The sequence below is a fragment of the Zosterops lateralis genome, assembly GCF_965231275.1.
Source record: "Zosterops lateralis genome assembly, chromosome: 11".
In the NCBI taxonomy this organism is placed as follows: domain Eukaryota; kingdom Metazoa; phylum Chordata; class Aves; order Passeriformes; family Zosteropidae; genus Zosterops; species Zosterops lateralis.
The window spans coordinates 10,546,810-10,558,822 of record NC_139771.1 but is presented as its reverse complement, the minus strand read 5'-3'; the positions used below and the strand labels follow the sequence as shown (position 1 = coordinate 10,558,822).

The 12,013-nt window shown below is 40.1% G+C and overlaps 1 protein-coding gene across 4 annotated transcripts in view; it reads left to right on the top strand.

Annotated features, from left to right (window-relative positions):
• The window catches only part of EEFSEC (eukaryotic elongation factor, selenocysteine-tRNA specific), a 124,854-nt gene extending 120,514 nt beyond the window's left edge, over nucleotides 1–4,340 (top strand). For all 4 annotated transcript variants that reach the window (XM_083869665.1, XM_083869663.1, XM_083869666.1 and 1 more), the window contains exon 7: nucleotides 1,143–4,340. In XM_083869665.1, coding sequence (XP_083725791.1) covers nucleotides 1,143–1,327 — 185 coding nt within the window. In that variant the 3' untranslated portion in view covers nucleotides 1,328–4,340. The remainder of the gene's footprint in view (nucleotides 1–1,142) is intronic.
• The last annotated feature ends 7,673 nt before the right edge of the window (nucleotides 4,341–12,013 follow it).

Genomic DNA, 12,013 nt, shown 5'->3' with positions numbered 1-12,013 from the left:
TCCTGTCTCCAGTAAATCATAAGCATCTCAATCTTTTTGTCAGGCCATGATATGAGAATCCGCATCCGAATTTCAGTACTGAGAGAGAGAGGCTGATTAAGTGTGTGTGATAAGGTTATGTGACGCCACAGGTTAAAAATACCTGAACTGGTTTTGGCCCAATGCCTGAAAGGCACATTGCAGTGTATTCAGGTGCTGCTGAAAAAGCTTCCAAGGAGTTTCTTGCCTTCTGCTTTATGCAAGTGCTTCTTCAGGAGTGCTCTTTTAGGAGCTACGTCTCTCTTGTTTTATAGCGGTTCTTTGGACTTTGTTGTCATGCATTTCTTATCTAAAATGTTACCAGTGTGCTGAGTTATAAGAAAAAATAAAGGTGTAATAAACCCTGGCCGTTTAGGAAGAAAAGGATAAATATTTTTGTTTGGCACAAATGTCTGGAGAAACAGACCCCCAGAATATTATGCAGCTTACTTCTAGTGCCCCTAAGCAATAAGCAGTGCAAGTTGAAACCCCTGAACAGTTTGTCTTAACAAAATAAAAGCAAAACAAAAACCCGACAAAGAAAACCAAACACAAAACCTGTATAATTCACAATGTGCAAGGTATAAAAAAAGCAGTGGGCAGGTAAATCCAGAAAATAGAAAATAGACTTAAAGAAATTCAGGAATCTTCTTAGTTGTGTGAATGTCTATCATTTTAGTGTTTCAGCAGTTGTTTTTTATTCATTACTTGTAATTTTATAAATATTCTTAGCGTTGACAAGAAACTTTGGGTATGTGTCTAAGTAATAGAAAAGGCCTGCTAAGTAAAACACTCAGACCAGGCAAGCTGGTCTGGCTTGCTTAAATTCTTGCCTGTGTTTAATACTTTAAAAGCTGTAGATGGACACTGAAGGATTCAGGATACTGCCCTGGATTTGTGGTATCATGGTTGTGAACTTTATGTTTAAAGACTTCTCTTATTTTCTGTGTAGATTACCATATTGCAGGGGTCTTATGCAGAAATGTGACTTCCTTAATGCGTCTGATTTACTTTCTTATTTGGTTTGATTGATTTCAAATGAGAACATGCCTGCTCATTTTTTTCTAGTTCTCTGAAATGTGACGTTGAGTGGGTTAGTCATGTGTGTTCTTGTTCTTTTACAGATGGGCTGAAGCCAGATACCAAGATGATGCTAACTGCTGTCTCCAAGAAGAAATCCAAGGGAGGGAAGGGGGATATGACCAAAGAGGATGAAAACAGCAAGAATGATTCAGCTGTACCTGTTACTATCTCTCTTATCTTTAAAAGATATGTTTTTGACACACAGAAGAAAATGATTCAATCCTGAGGAAGCAAGAGGGGCCTCTGACAACACCTCAAAGTCCAGACCCTGAAATGCACTGGCATGGAATGTGTTTCTTGTCCAAACACATTAGACCTGTTAATTCCTCACAAACAGAGCCTGGAAGCTCTTGCTGACTGTGCCCTCTTTCAAAATCTCTGCTATCTCATTCTGTTCAGATTTGCTTATTTTGTCATCTCTGTGATGTGCATCTTTATGGCATCTCAGAGAATCTCCCCTGCCAGATGAGCATACTAATTCTGTACATTCTAATTGCACTGTTTTCTTGGATAATTGTGTTCAAGTTTCTCTTGATTTATTAGTTTGCCACCAGTATTAATCTGTTTTTTATAAATATGGCTTATATCTAGAAATGTTTTTCATATTAAACATAATGATCTGTGTAGCTGAGAGTCTTAATTGTTCTATTTGCTGTTCCAAAGGTTCAGAATTTATCTTCAGTGACATATTACGTAACTTTTCTGATTTTCCTGCCTGTTTTGCAATGAATCCTATTCCAAAACTGGTTTGTTGGGGTTTTTTGGGGTTGTTGTTTTTTTGGGGTTTTTTAGTAACTAAAATGCCTTTGGTGTGTGAAAGAAAAAGTTGCCTCTGGAAATAGTCAAGGACTTTCTTTCATTAAAATAATGATAGAAGATTGCTGCATAAGCCTTATAAAACGAGTGTCTCCAAGATGCTTTAGAAACCATTAGTTCTTAATAGGGATTTCATGGCTACTTTAGCTCTTTCTCTCAATTTCATGTCCTAGGCTCATAAAAAGGAGAGCACTGGTAATATCCCTTCCTTGTGGCATACAAAGTATAGGACACCTTAACATGAAAGCTTACAGCAATTCCACAGGTACAAAAGCTGCAGGGTGGAACAGAAATTGGACTCAGGCTTGGCAGCATTGGCAAATGTTAGTTTCTGCCTTTTGAGCAAAAAGAGTACCTGCTTGTTGATGCTGAATAGCAGCCTGTGACCCGTTTGCTGAAGTCAGCTACAGATGGTGACCGCATGTATAATGTAAGTGCATTAGTTGCACATGGAGGTAAATAATTGCTACATTCATTCTTATTAATCATATTATTATATCCCTTGATGGGCATGAGTCCATCATGTTAACATAATCCTGATTTTTTCCAGTCTTCTCCTTTTAATTTCTAGTAGCCAAAATGGCTACAAATGGCAAGTTCTCAGCTATTGAGAGGATATTTACAGCTGGACAGTTGTGAGACAGAGCAAGCCTGGTGTCTAAACTAGGCTGATGGTCCCCCTTTAAATCAGAACAGAATTAGTGCTTTATGTAATCCCAAACAGTTTCTGCTGAGTGAGTCCCAGCAAAGCTTTAGCACATCCCTTAAGATTATGGGGTATGCTTTCAGTGTGATCCCAGAGGAATTAGGCAGGCAACTTCAGCTATTGGCTTAACGTAACTTGTGCTGCCAGCCTTGCTAGAAAATGTATCCTTCTGTAATGGAAAAAACACATTTCACATCCCTGTCACCTCTCTCCCCCCATTTCTCTCTTCTTCTCAAACACCTCCAAAAGCAGTCTTTGGAAAGAATATTCATAATGTTATCTTTCTTTTAAGCCATTATCAAATCCTGTTTTGTACTCTGCACTGTTACCTCTGGCCAAGATACTGCAGTGATGGAACACAGAGAAACAAATCACACTGAAGGAACAGTGTTACCATCATCCCAGGTTAGTCTAAGAATTATGGGTTTAAAAAAAACCTAATTAAGTACTCCTAGTTATTAAGGAACTTATATTGGTATCTTTATAGTTCCTAGTGTCCTTGCCAAATTTTAAATGGGTTGCTAATTTGGAGAATTGGAAAGAAAAGGGGAGTGATCAGGAAAGGTGTTTCCTGAGTTATCCTTGCACTTACAGGGTTTTGTCTTTCTCATTTCTAAGACAGTTTTGAGTAGTTCTGGAGAGGAGTTTGTCAGTGTAAATGGGGGTATGTAATTTTACAAAAGCCTATCTGATGAATGTTTTCCCCCCCACACCATGGATTGCCCTTAGCAGGATCAGTGAGTCTATTGTTATGGAGCCTGATCCCTTTGAAAACTCATTAATCCTGAACACTTAGATTTGTAGCCCTGTATTTGGCTGAAAGGACTCCTAGTGCAGGGAGTCCAGTGGTTTATTTGCTTGGGGTACTTCAAGGGAGTGAGCAGCAGTAATTCCAGAGTTGGATCTACATCCCTTTCTCATCCACTCTCTTGTAAACATATTTTTAAAATCTTCCTATCTTCCATTTCATTTCTAGACTAGCATACTAACTTGGCATTTTTCTTCATCTTCTCACGACCTGATCTCCTCCTCAGTGCTCCCATTTCCTTCTTTGCTCGTTGCTTCTGCTTGCTGTGGCTCTGCTCTTGCCCTGGGGATCCATGGCAGGGCTCCCATGGTTACTGGGAGCCCAGTGAGGTGGGAAAGGCTTTTGGCCTCAGCCCAGCTCCTGTGTGTGCTGAGGAGCTGCATCTGTTGAAGCTTTGACTCTGGGTAGCTCTGATGGACCCAGAGGAGCAGACTGTGCCTTCACCTGCCCCCCTACCCTCTCCTCGTGCCTTGGAATCCTCTATGGAAAGCCCCTGTCACAGAGCCTTGTCCTCTCATTTTGCTCCTGTTCCAGAGGTTTGTGTAGGATATGCAGCTGGGGAGTGATCTGTTGAAGACTGGGGTTTGGTTTTTTGTTTCTCCCAATGTAGAATTCCAAAGGGAGAACATAAGTGTGCCCAAGAACTTTCATTATAATGTGCTATTACTGCAGATCTCTGGCTGCTGTCCTGAGGCTGTTGGATACACATTCAAAAAAGGGTGAAATGGTGGAACAAAATGATTATGGGAAAATCAAAGCTTTTAAAGATATTTGTAGGATGAACAGATGTTCAAACATTCTTTTATTTGGTTTCCAGACAGATGTAGAGACTTTCCTTTCATCCTCATAATCAGTGCATTATGCTGTAATTTGTAAAAATGGCATTAAAAAAATATTAACAGGGTCAAATTGTGATCTACTGACTCTGTCATTAAGCCGTGAAGTTAAGAATGGCAACTGGGAACGCGGGTTAAATGTTGCAGAATGGACTGCACTAGCATATATTGTCAGACTGTATTATAATGAATCCAAAATGGAATAAAAATGTAAGTTTTTTAAATACTGATAAGGTTGTCAGTGATGAAAAACTAGAGATTATTGTGAACTGTGCAGATGTTTTGTGAATAATACATCTTCAGGTTGTGGGGAGAGTAGCAGAGAGAAAAGCTTTGAGCTTTGTTTTTGGAAGTCTGTTTTCTACTTTTCCTTGGAATTTATTTTGGGACTGCAGTCTGGCTTGTCATCATGAGGTCTGGAGCCAGGAGGGTCAAAGCTGTGCTCATGGTAGGAAGGATTCAGTAGGTGGCATCCTTTGCTTGGAATCAAAGCTGTCTCCCCACCTAAAAAGCGGGTTTTCACTGGAACTGAGACAGAAGGGTTTGCTCACAACCCAGCTCCTAAAGAACAGCTTCTATTAAAAACTGCAATGCATTTAAAGTCTGGGACAGAGCCATCAACTCCAATCTGTTGACCAAAGCCTGAGGCACCAGTGTCCTTTCTGTGCATGTTTCTGGCTCAGCTGAAAATAGCTCTGTCTCTTTAATCCTGTATTAGTTGATTGCAAGTAACTGACTATGGAAAAGTGAGCCATCTGCACCAGGGGAGTTCGTGATGTATACAAGGCATCTCTTTCTGGGCAATAGTTTCTTTGCCTGTTGGACTCTGCAGTTGAACAGCCATGGGATGGTAAAGCAAAATGAGAGCCCATCACAACTCATGGGGATTTGCAGTGGTGAAGCCACAGTCCACCCCAGCACTGTTTGCCTCTCTCTGCTGGGAGAGCAGCTCTGTGTTTACATCTGCAAAGTGCTCTGGGATCTTGTGGAATGAAGGATCAAAGGCAGCAGAGGAATGCTACCTTATTAGCAGTTTCAAAACCCCTTCGCATTTCCCTTTTAGTTTAATATCCACAGTGAGCTGAAAAGATCTTCATTTACAAACACATGAGTTTTAAACAAATTTGTTGAGGATATAAACAGCATTATTTTAAGATACAGCCTAGCACTGGGAGGCTAACCTGCCAAGCCTGGCAGAAGGGGAAGGACTGTATGACTGCAATCTGTGGTAAGGTCAGTTTGCCAGATGATGGGCACCCAGAAGGAACCCAGGGGCTTGGGGAGGCTGAGTTAAAGCAAGATACTGGCAGTCTTCTGGGATTCCCCACAAATTCTCCTGCTGTTCTGTGCAAAACCAGGTTAAAAATGTCAGTTTACGCTGTTGACAATGTATGAGGAGAAAGAGTACAGTGGATCTGCTTATTTCCCATTGTCAGTGCCACAGTATGGAGTCTTTCTCACATCTCCTGATGTGCATGCTGTGCTAGTTGAAGTTCCAGTTGTTGGGTTTCTGTTCCTCAGTGTTACAGTTCTTTATTTTCATTTATGTGTCTGATACCAGTGCTTTTCCAATATGGTGTAATCAGTCTGCAAGACCTGGATCATCCACTTCCTCCTCAAGGTGACTGTTGCTTGTCAAAGTTGAGTCCTCTAAGGGGCATCTAAGCCATACATGTCTGATACGTTACACAAAGTATACATTTGTGTACCTTTTCTAGTAAAGGACAGGAGAGAGAATCTGTCAAATTCTTATCTTTTTGTATTTCACAGTTGGCTGTGAAAGGAACTTATTGAACAGAATCAGAAAATACTGCAAGATCTTTGGTAAATGTCAACCCTGCATTGCTTTACAAGGCACATTTTTAAAAACAAGACTGTCTTTTGACTTTTGAGTCCTTGCCAGTTCTGCCTGTTTTAGTTCATATTTCTTAACCAAAAGGTAATTTGAGGTCTGGATCAAGTACTACTAAACTGACAACCCCAGCAGTGAATGAGGTGCCTGCTAACACCCTTGCACTGGCATTTGGCACTAAACTGATCTGATTATTTTTGATCCTTTAAGAAAGCCAGGCTGTTCATTAGCTCTAGCATGTTCTGTTTAGATCAATTTCTTCTCTTTTGAGTGGAAGTCATGCAGTCTTCTTGTATTTTGGTTCATCATTCTGAGATTTCTCAAGGGCCTCATTCATGTCAATCAGACAGACTCCATCCTTTTTGGACCACAAAATTGCTTTTATTAGGCTGTATGTGGCCCCCATTCAGATGTGTAGGAGCCAGTTCTTTTATACTATTTTCTGTGAAAACTGATATTTTAGTGCCTGTAACTTCAGTCTGACAGTTAGGGGTGATCCATGCCCTCATGGTGAATTAATTCTCAAAACAGCATTCCATAAGGACAAGCTGAAACTTAGACCCCACACAGAGATGTTGCCTAAATTTCTTAGTTTTTACTAAAGTAAGTGATCCATCGTCTAGTTTTCTTTCTTCAGCCCCACTTCAACCAAAGCTGACTTGAACTCTGCACTCTCTGAGAACATAGTTTTGTTACCTGGAAAGATCAAGGTCTTTCAGAAGCTCTCCTAGACACTGTTAAGTTACTGAAATATTATCTACATTGGTGCCCACTTCTATTAAATGGATATAGGAATTTTTTTTTTCTGCAGAATGCTGGTCATGCTGTCTGTGAGGACAGTAGAAATGCAGATGGTCTGCTTAGTTACTTATTGTGCAGGAATAACTAAAATGATTCCCCCCAAAAAATCAGGCATCTGAGAAGCAAGTTTTCTCATGTATCTTAATTTGTTTTGTCTTTAGATGAACTAAGGTAGATTTCAATTGCTGTTGAATGTGGAGGGGAAAAGGAAGGGTTGGTGGTGTGTCATCTTGCCTTTTAAAAATGTTGTTGGGGAGCTCTGGCAAGAGAAGCGTTTTGTTTGGGGGGAAATGCAAATCACTTTATACCTCAGTTTGGGGGGGGGGGGGGGGGTTGTGTTGTTTTTAGCTGTGAAGATTGATCTGTGCTTAGAATCCTGCTGGGTAAGTGGACAGTTTGGTCTCCATCCAGTTCTAAATTGAGCTGTAAATCTCATTTGCCATCTGGCAAAGCGTGGCATGACAGGGCAGTTTCAGACAGAGGTCTGAATTTAGAACAGTGGAAGAACACAGAGGTTTGCCAGATTGGAATGAAAATAGAACTGTCAGGAACACAAAACTCAATGAGAGGCATGGGTTTAGGCTGAAATGTGTTTGTAGAGACCTCAAACTGCTGTAATAATGGTATCCAAGCACGTTTATTTAGTAATTCTGTTGTTACAACAGATATATTAATGTTTAAGCATCACAGTTTAACGTATACAATTTCTTTTAAGGTTGAAGTTGCTGTGAGATCAGTATTGAGAAAAGCTCTTGCAAAGTATTTTGATTTCTCAGTACTGAGTGCTGACACTATTTGACAGTTTTTGCCTTTGATATATGATGTATTTCAAAACCACATCATTATCTTCAACTTGCCCTCACTTATGTGTTTTTGCAGTGAATTGATGCCCAACTGATGGGTACAAAAGTGGGAGGGAGGATGGATTTGGTCAGTTGTCCACTGTCACATGTGGGATGTCACGGGGGTGGACCTGAGTCTTCAGACTGTGGTTCCTGCTGCTTCTCTTCCCACATCCCCCTTGCTGCCTTGTGAAGGGCACTGATGAGTCTCCAAAGGGCACTGATGAGTCTGCTGTTGCCAGCCTTGAGGGTAGTTAGTCTGGACTCCTCAAAACATTTATTTCCTGCAACAAAAATAAGAGGAAATCTGTCATAACGTTACCTTTTATTGAGGCAATGGAGACAGCTTGTGCCTATGGTCCATATTTGGTTTCATCCATCTTCCAGAGGAAGGTGCTTAAATGGATCATCTGTGGATTGCCATACCCTAACATATAAGGCTCATGTAGGAATTGGTACTTGTGTCCCACTACTGAAATCGGCAGAAATGAACTTGTGGTGACTGTCCACAATTATTTGCTTGAAATACTAACATTAAAGTCATCTATGAAAGAGCTGCAAAGACCACCTTTAATTTGTACACAAGGCTTGCTAATTTGCAACATCAGTTTTTCTGGTTAGTGTGGGGTGGGTTTTTTCCCCCCTTAATTAGAAATTTTAATTAGAGCATGCTGTGTATTAAGATGTTAAAGCTTTGACTGGCAGTTTGGAATTGCAGAAGGATCAGCTCTCTCTGTGGGGTTGCAGCACAACAGGGATTAGCTCCCACCTCCTGCCTGCAGGTGTGTTTTGCTTCTTGAGTCGCATCATCAGGAAATGTTCCTCAAGGTAGGAAGCATTCATCTTCCTGATCAGACCTGTCTGTTCCAAGGAGTCTGAGCTTAGGGAGGAGCTGCAGATTCACAGATCGTACACAAGATGTAAGGACAAAGTCTCAAACCTGAATGACAAATAGGTCAATTGTCGGAGTGTTTCACCTCAGCACATTTGTCCACTTAACTCCAGTTGTGCTGCCACCAGTGCAGGAAAGTTCCTTCTCTTTGGAGATCAGTTGCTGTGCTGGCCCTTCTGCAGCTCCAGTGTTCAGTTCTATAATGCAGAAGAGCTGCCTGAAGAGATTTCCCCATCCCTGATCTGCTGATCTGGGCTGTCTGTAATACACCATTCATAGTGAGTTGCTGGGTGTGAGGGAGCCTTGTGGGCTGATGTGTTTGGAATTGTTCAAGCTCCCTTACCTCATTTTTCTTCTCTCTTGTTTAAAAGCATATCCAAGGGGAGATAGGATAGATTTTTAAACATTAGCATTTAATTTTTCCAGCATCACACTCCTGGAAAGTACAAAAACTGCCATGGATAATTTTGGAATAACCTATATAAGGAAACTGTTTTCCAAGTCTTCTCACAACTGGTGGATATCTTGTGTCTTCTGAGCCTGAAAATCCATAATTTTGTTCTGTCTAGAGTAAATGTTCTGTCTAGAGTAATTTTTCTGTTAGCCAGACAAATACACAATCATTTAAAAAACTGCTGAAATGCATTTTCCAGGGTACATTGTGGTACTCTAACCCACAAGCTAATTATGGTACTGCAATTATCATTTGCTATTTTGAGTTGATTTCATGTTCTGTTGGAACAGAAGTCGTGATTTCCCTTATTTCTTGCTGTTAGTTTGTTTATCAGATGTCATCTGTCTTCAGAAGTGCAAATCTTTGCAACCTCTGTTGGAATAGAAAACTATCCATGCTTCTAATGGCTTTAGTCAACCAATATGCTCTTCCAAATGAAGATTGATAAGTAGCATTTTTAAATAATTTCAATATTATCTGTCCCTTTTAAGCATCATCCCACAGAGTCCTGCTGTGCAGAGTCCCTGTTCTATTGAGTGTTCATTTCTATTGAGCATTCACATTGATGCCCAAATCTTTCATCTTGGATTCTTCTGTTAATATATACACATGGTTCAATTTATGTGTTATTGGTGGTTAACTTTCACTTCTCAGTACTCAATTTCAGCCTAGCTTTGGGTGGTATTTAAGTTCTTCCTCCTCTTCCTGCTGGCTAAATTAACCTTCCGCTTTTTGCAAATCTTGTCCAGTTATAGTTCTTCCGTTTCTGGAGGGTCACTAGTAAAGCAACACTGAGTTAGTGTGGACTTTTTTAGCACTTGTTTGGTCTTTCATTTGATTAAAGCCAGGTTCTTACTTCTGTCCTTTTCTTTCTTTGCTTTTCTTGCAGGAAAGAAATTTGGTAACAAATGGTTTATGAATGTATGTGTACAATTCCGGTATAGTAGAGGTATCCAGTTTTCCTTGGCTTTTTTTGGTGCTTAATGAACAGCATTGATCTGGATGATTTGCCAGCCTGGTTTTGATTGATGCCTCATGCTTTTAGCTGGCATTGAATTAAGCTTACCCTGGTCTGTAATTCCTTGTAAGTTCTGTTTTAAAGGAAGTGGTAACTCTGGTAATTTACTATAGTTAAGACATACATGTCTGTTAGCGTGTAAATAATTTAAAAATGCTGTCAATAATCAGTGAAGCATTTTTTCAGTCATTTTCTGCTTATCATGTGCTTACTTAGTGAACTTGTAATTTTTATACCTGTCAATAGAAGTGACTTAGTTGATAATCAATGAATGTTATTGAGCATCTCCACTTTTTGCTAAGCAGTTCTAGATCACAAACACAAATTCTAGAGTTTGTCACCTGACAGTGAAAGCAGATTCTGTTTTAAGTTTGTAAAGATGAAATTTTTATTTTCCTCTGAAATTTAAGCTAGCACTGTCAGCTCCGTGTAATGAGTTTTTTGCTGGAAGGACTTTTGCAGATAGTGTGGATGTTGAGGAGGGCAATACTTGACGAGTGGCTAAGAAAATCCAGTGTCACTGTTCAGCACTTGGCTGCTCTTAGCTCCTGCCTGTTGCAGTAACTTTGAGTCCAGCTTTTTAGTATCTTAAAAAGGGAACATCAGGAGAGGCTTTCCAGCAAGTTGAAAATGAGCAGTGATGTAGAAAATATGCCATGATTGAAAAAAGGCTGATTTAATTAAATGTTTATAACTGAGACATTCTGGTGTAAACAGCCTGTGGCTCCTCGTTTGCAAATTAGGTGTCTTTGTGTTTCTGGCCAGTCTCATTGTTTTGTGCTTGTGGTACTGGAGTTTCTGTCACTCTGAGCTCAAAACATCAAATTCAGGTGAGTGACTTGCACATTTTAGAATAGGAGAATCCCTTCACTTAAGCACAGATGTGTAGCCTTTCTTGGAGGGGTGATCAGCAGTAGCACAGTGAGTTACAGAGCAGCAGTGCCACATCCATTCCAGCTTTTGGCATTTGCGTGTGAGGAGCTCTGTTACATGTATGAGTTGGATGTCAATATAATAGTGTCTGCCTAAGACAGCACCAAATCCCATTTGAGGTACTGTGTAATGAGCTGCCACTATATTTCTGACACCTCCATTTTTGTCTTGGAATCCTGTGGCTTGGTTCGTTATCAATATAAAAATGTTAAGAGGGCAAACATTTTTTCTGTTCCATTAGCAAGATCTCTTCAGAATCTGTGATTGACAAGCATCTCTCTGCACCTTTTAAGTGAGGAGCTGTCATCTGTTAGATGTATATAGAATAGCAGGAACTATTACGTTTTGAAGGAAATCCTAAAGTCATCTTGTCCCTCTCCCTACCCAAAGGAAGGATCAGTTGTATATATGTTATTTTCCGGTGTGCAGATAACTGGGTTTTAGAGATTTTTGTTACTAGCTGTCACAGGACTTCAGTATCATAAGGGTTGTTTGGGAGAACAAGGGAACAGATTTTTTTCTCCTGGTATCTTCCTTGTTGCAGTGTAAGCCTATTTATATATTTTTTTTTATCCCTATCCACTGTGATAATAGAGAGAACAGTTTATTCTTTTTTACTTTGCAGCATTCTTTATATACTTGAAGACTGAGCATGGATGTGATCAATCTTTCTTCTGGACTAAATGTTCTTTGTTGGTACAATCTCTCCTCTTGGGGGCTGTGTTTCCTGGACCTGGGCTTGTTTCTGTCTTCCTGAGTTTCTCCAAATGGTCTGTGTCTTTTCTTAAGTACATTTCTCTCAGCCAGGCAGTTCTCTAGCTAAGACTTCATGAGTGTTGAGTAATTCAAGTAGGATTTTCATTTTGGGGGTGTCTCAGGATATCTTCCTGTTTATGCTTCCCTGTCTATAGGTTTTGCACAATTTGTTTTTTGCCTTGAGTTTAATGTGTGAGC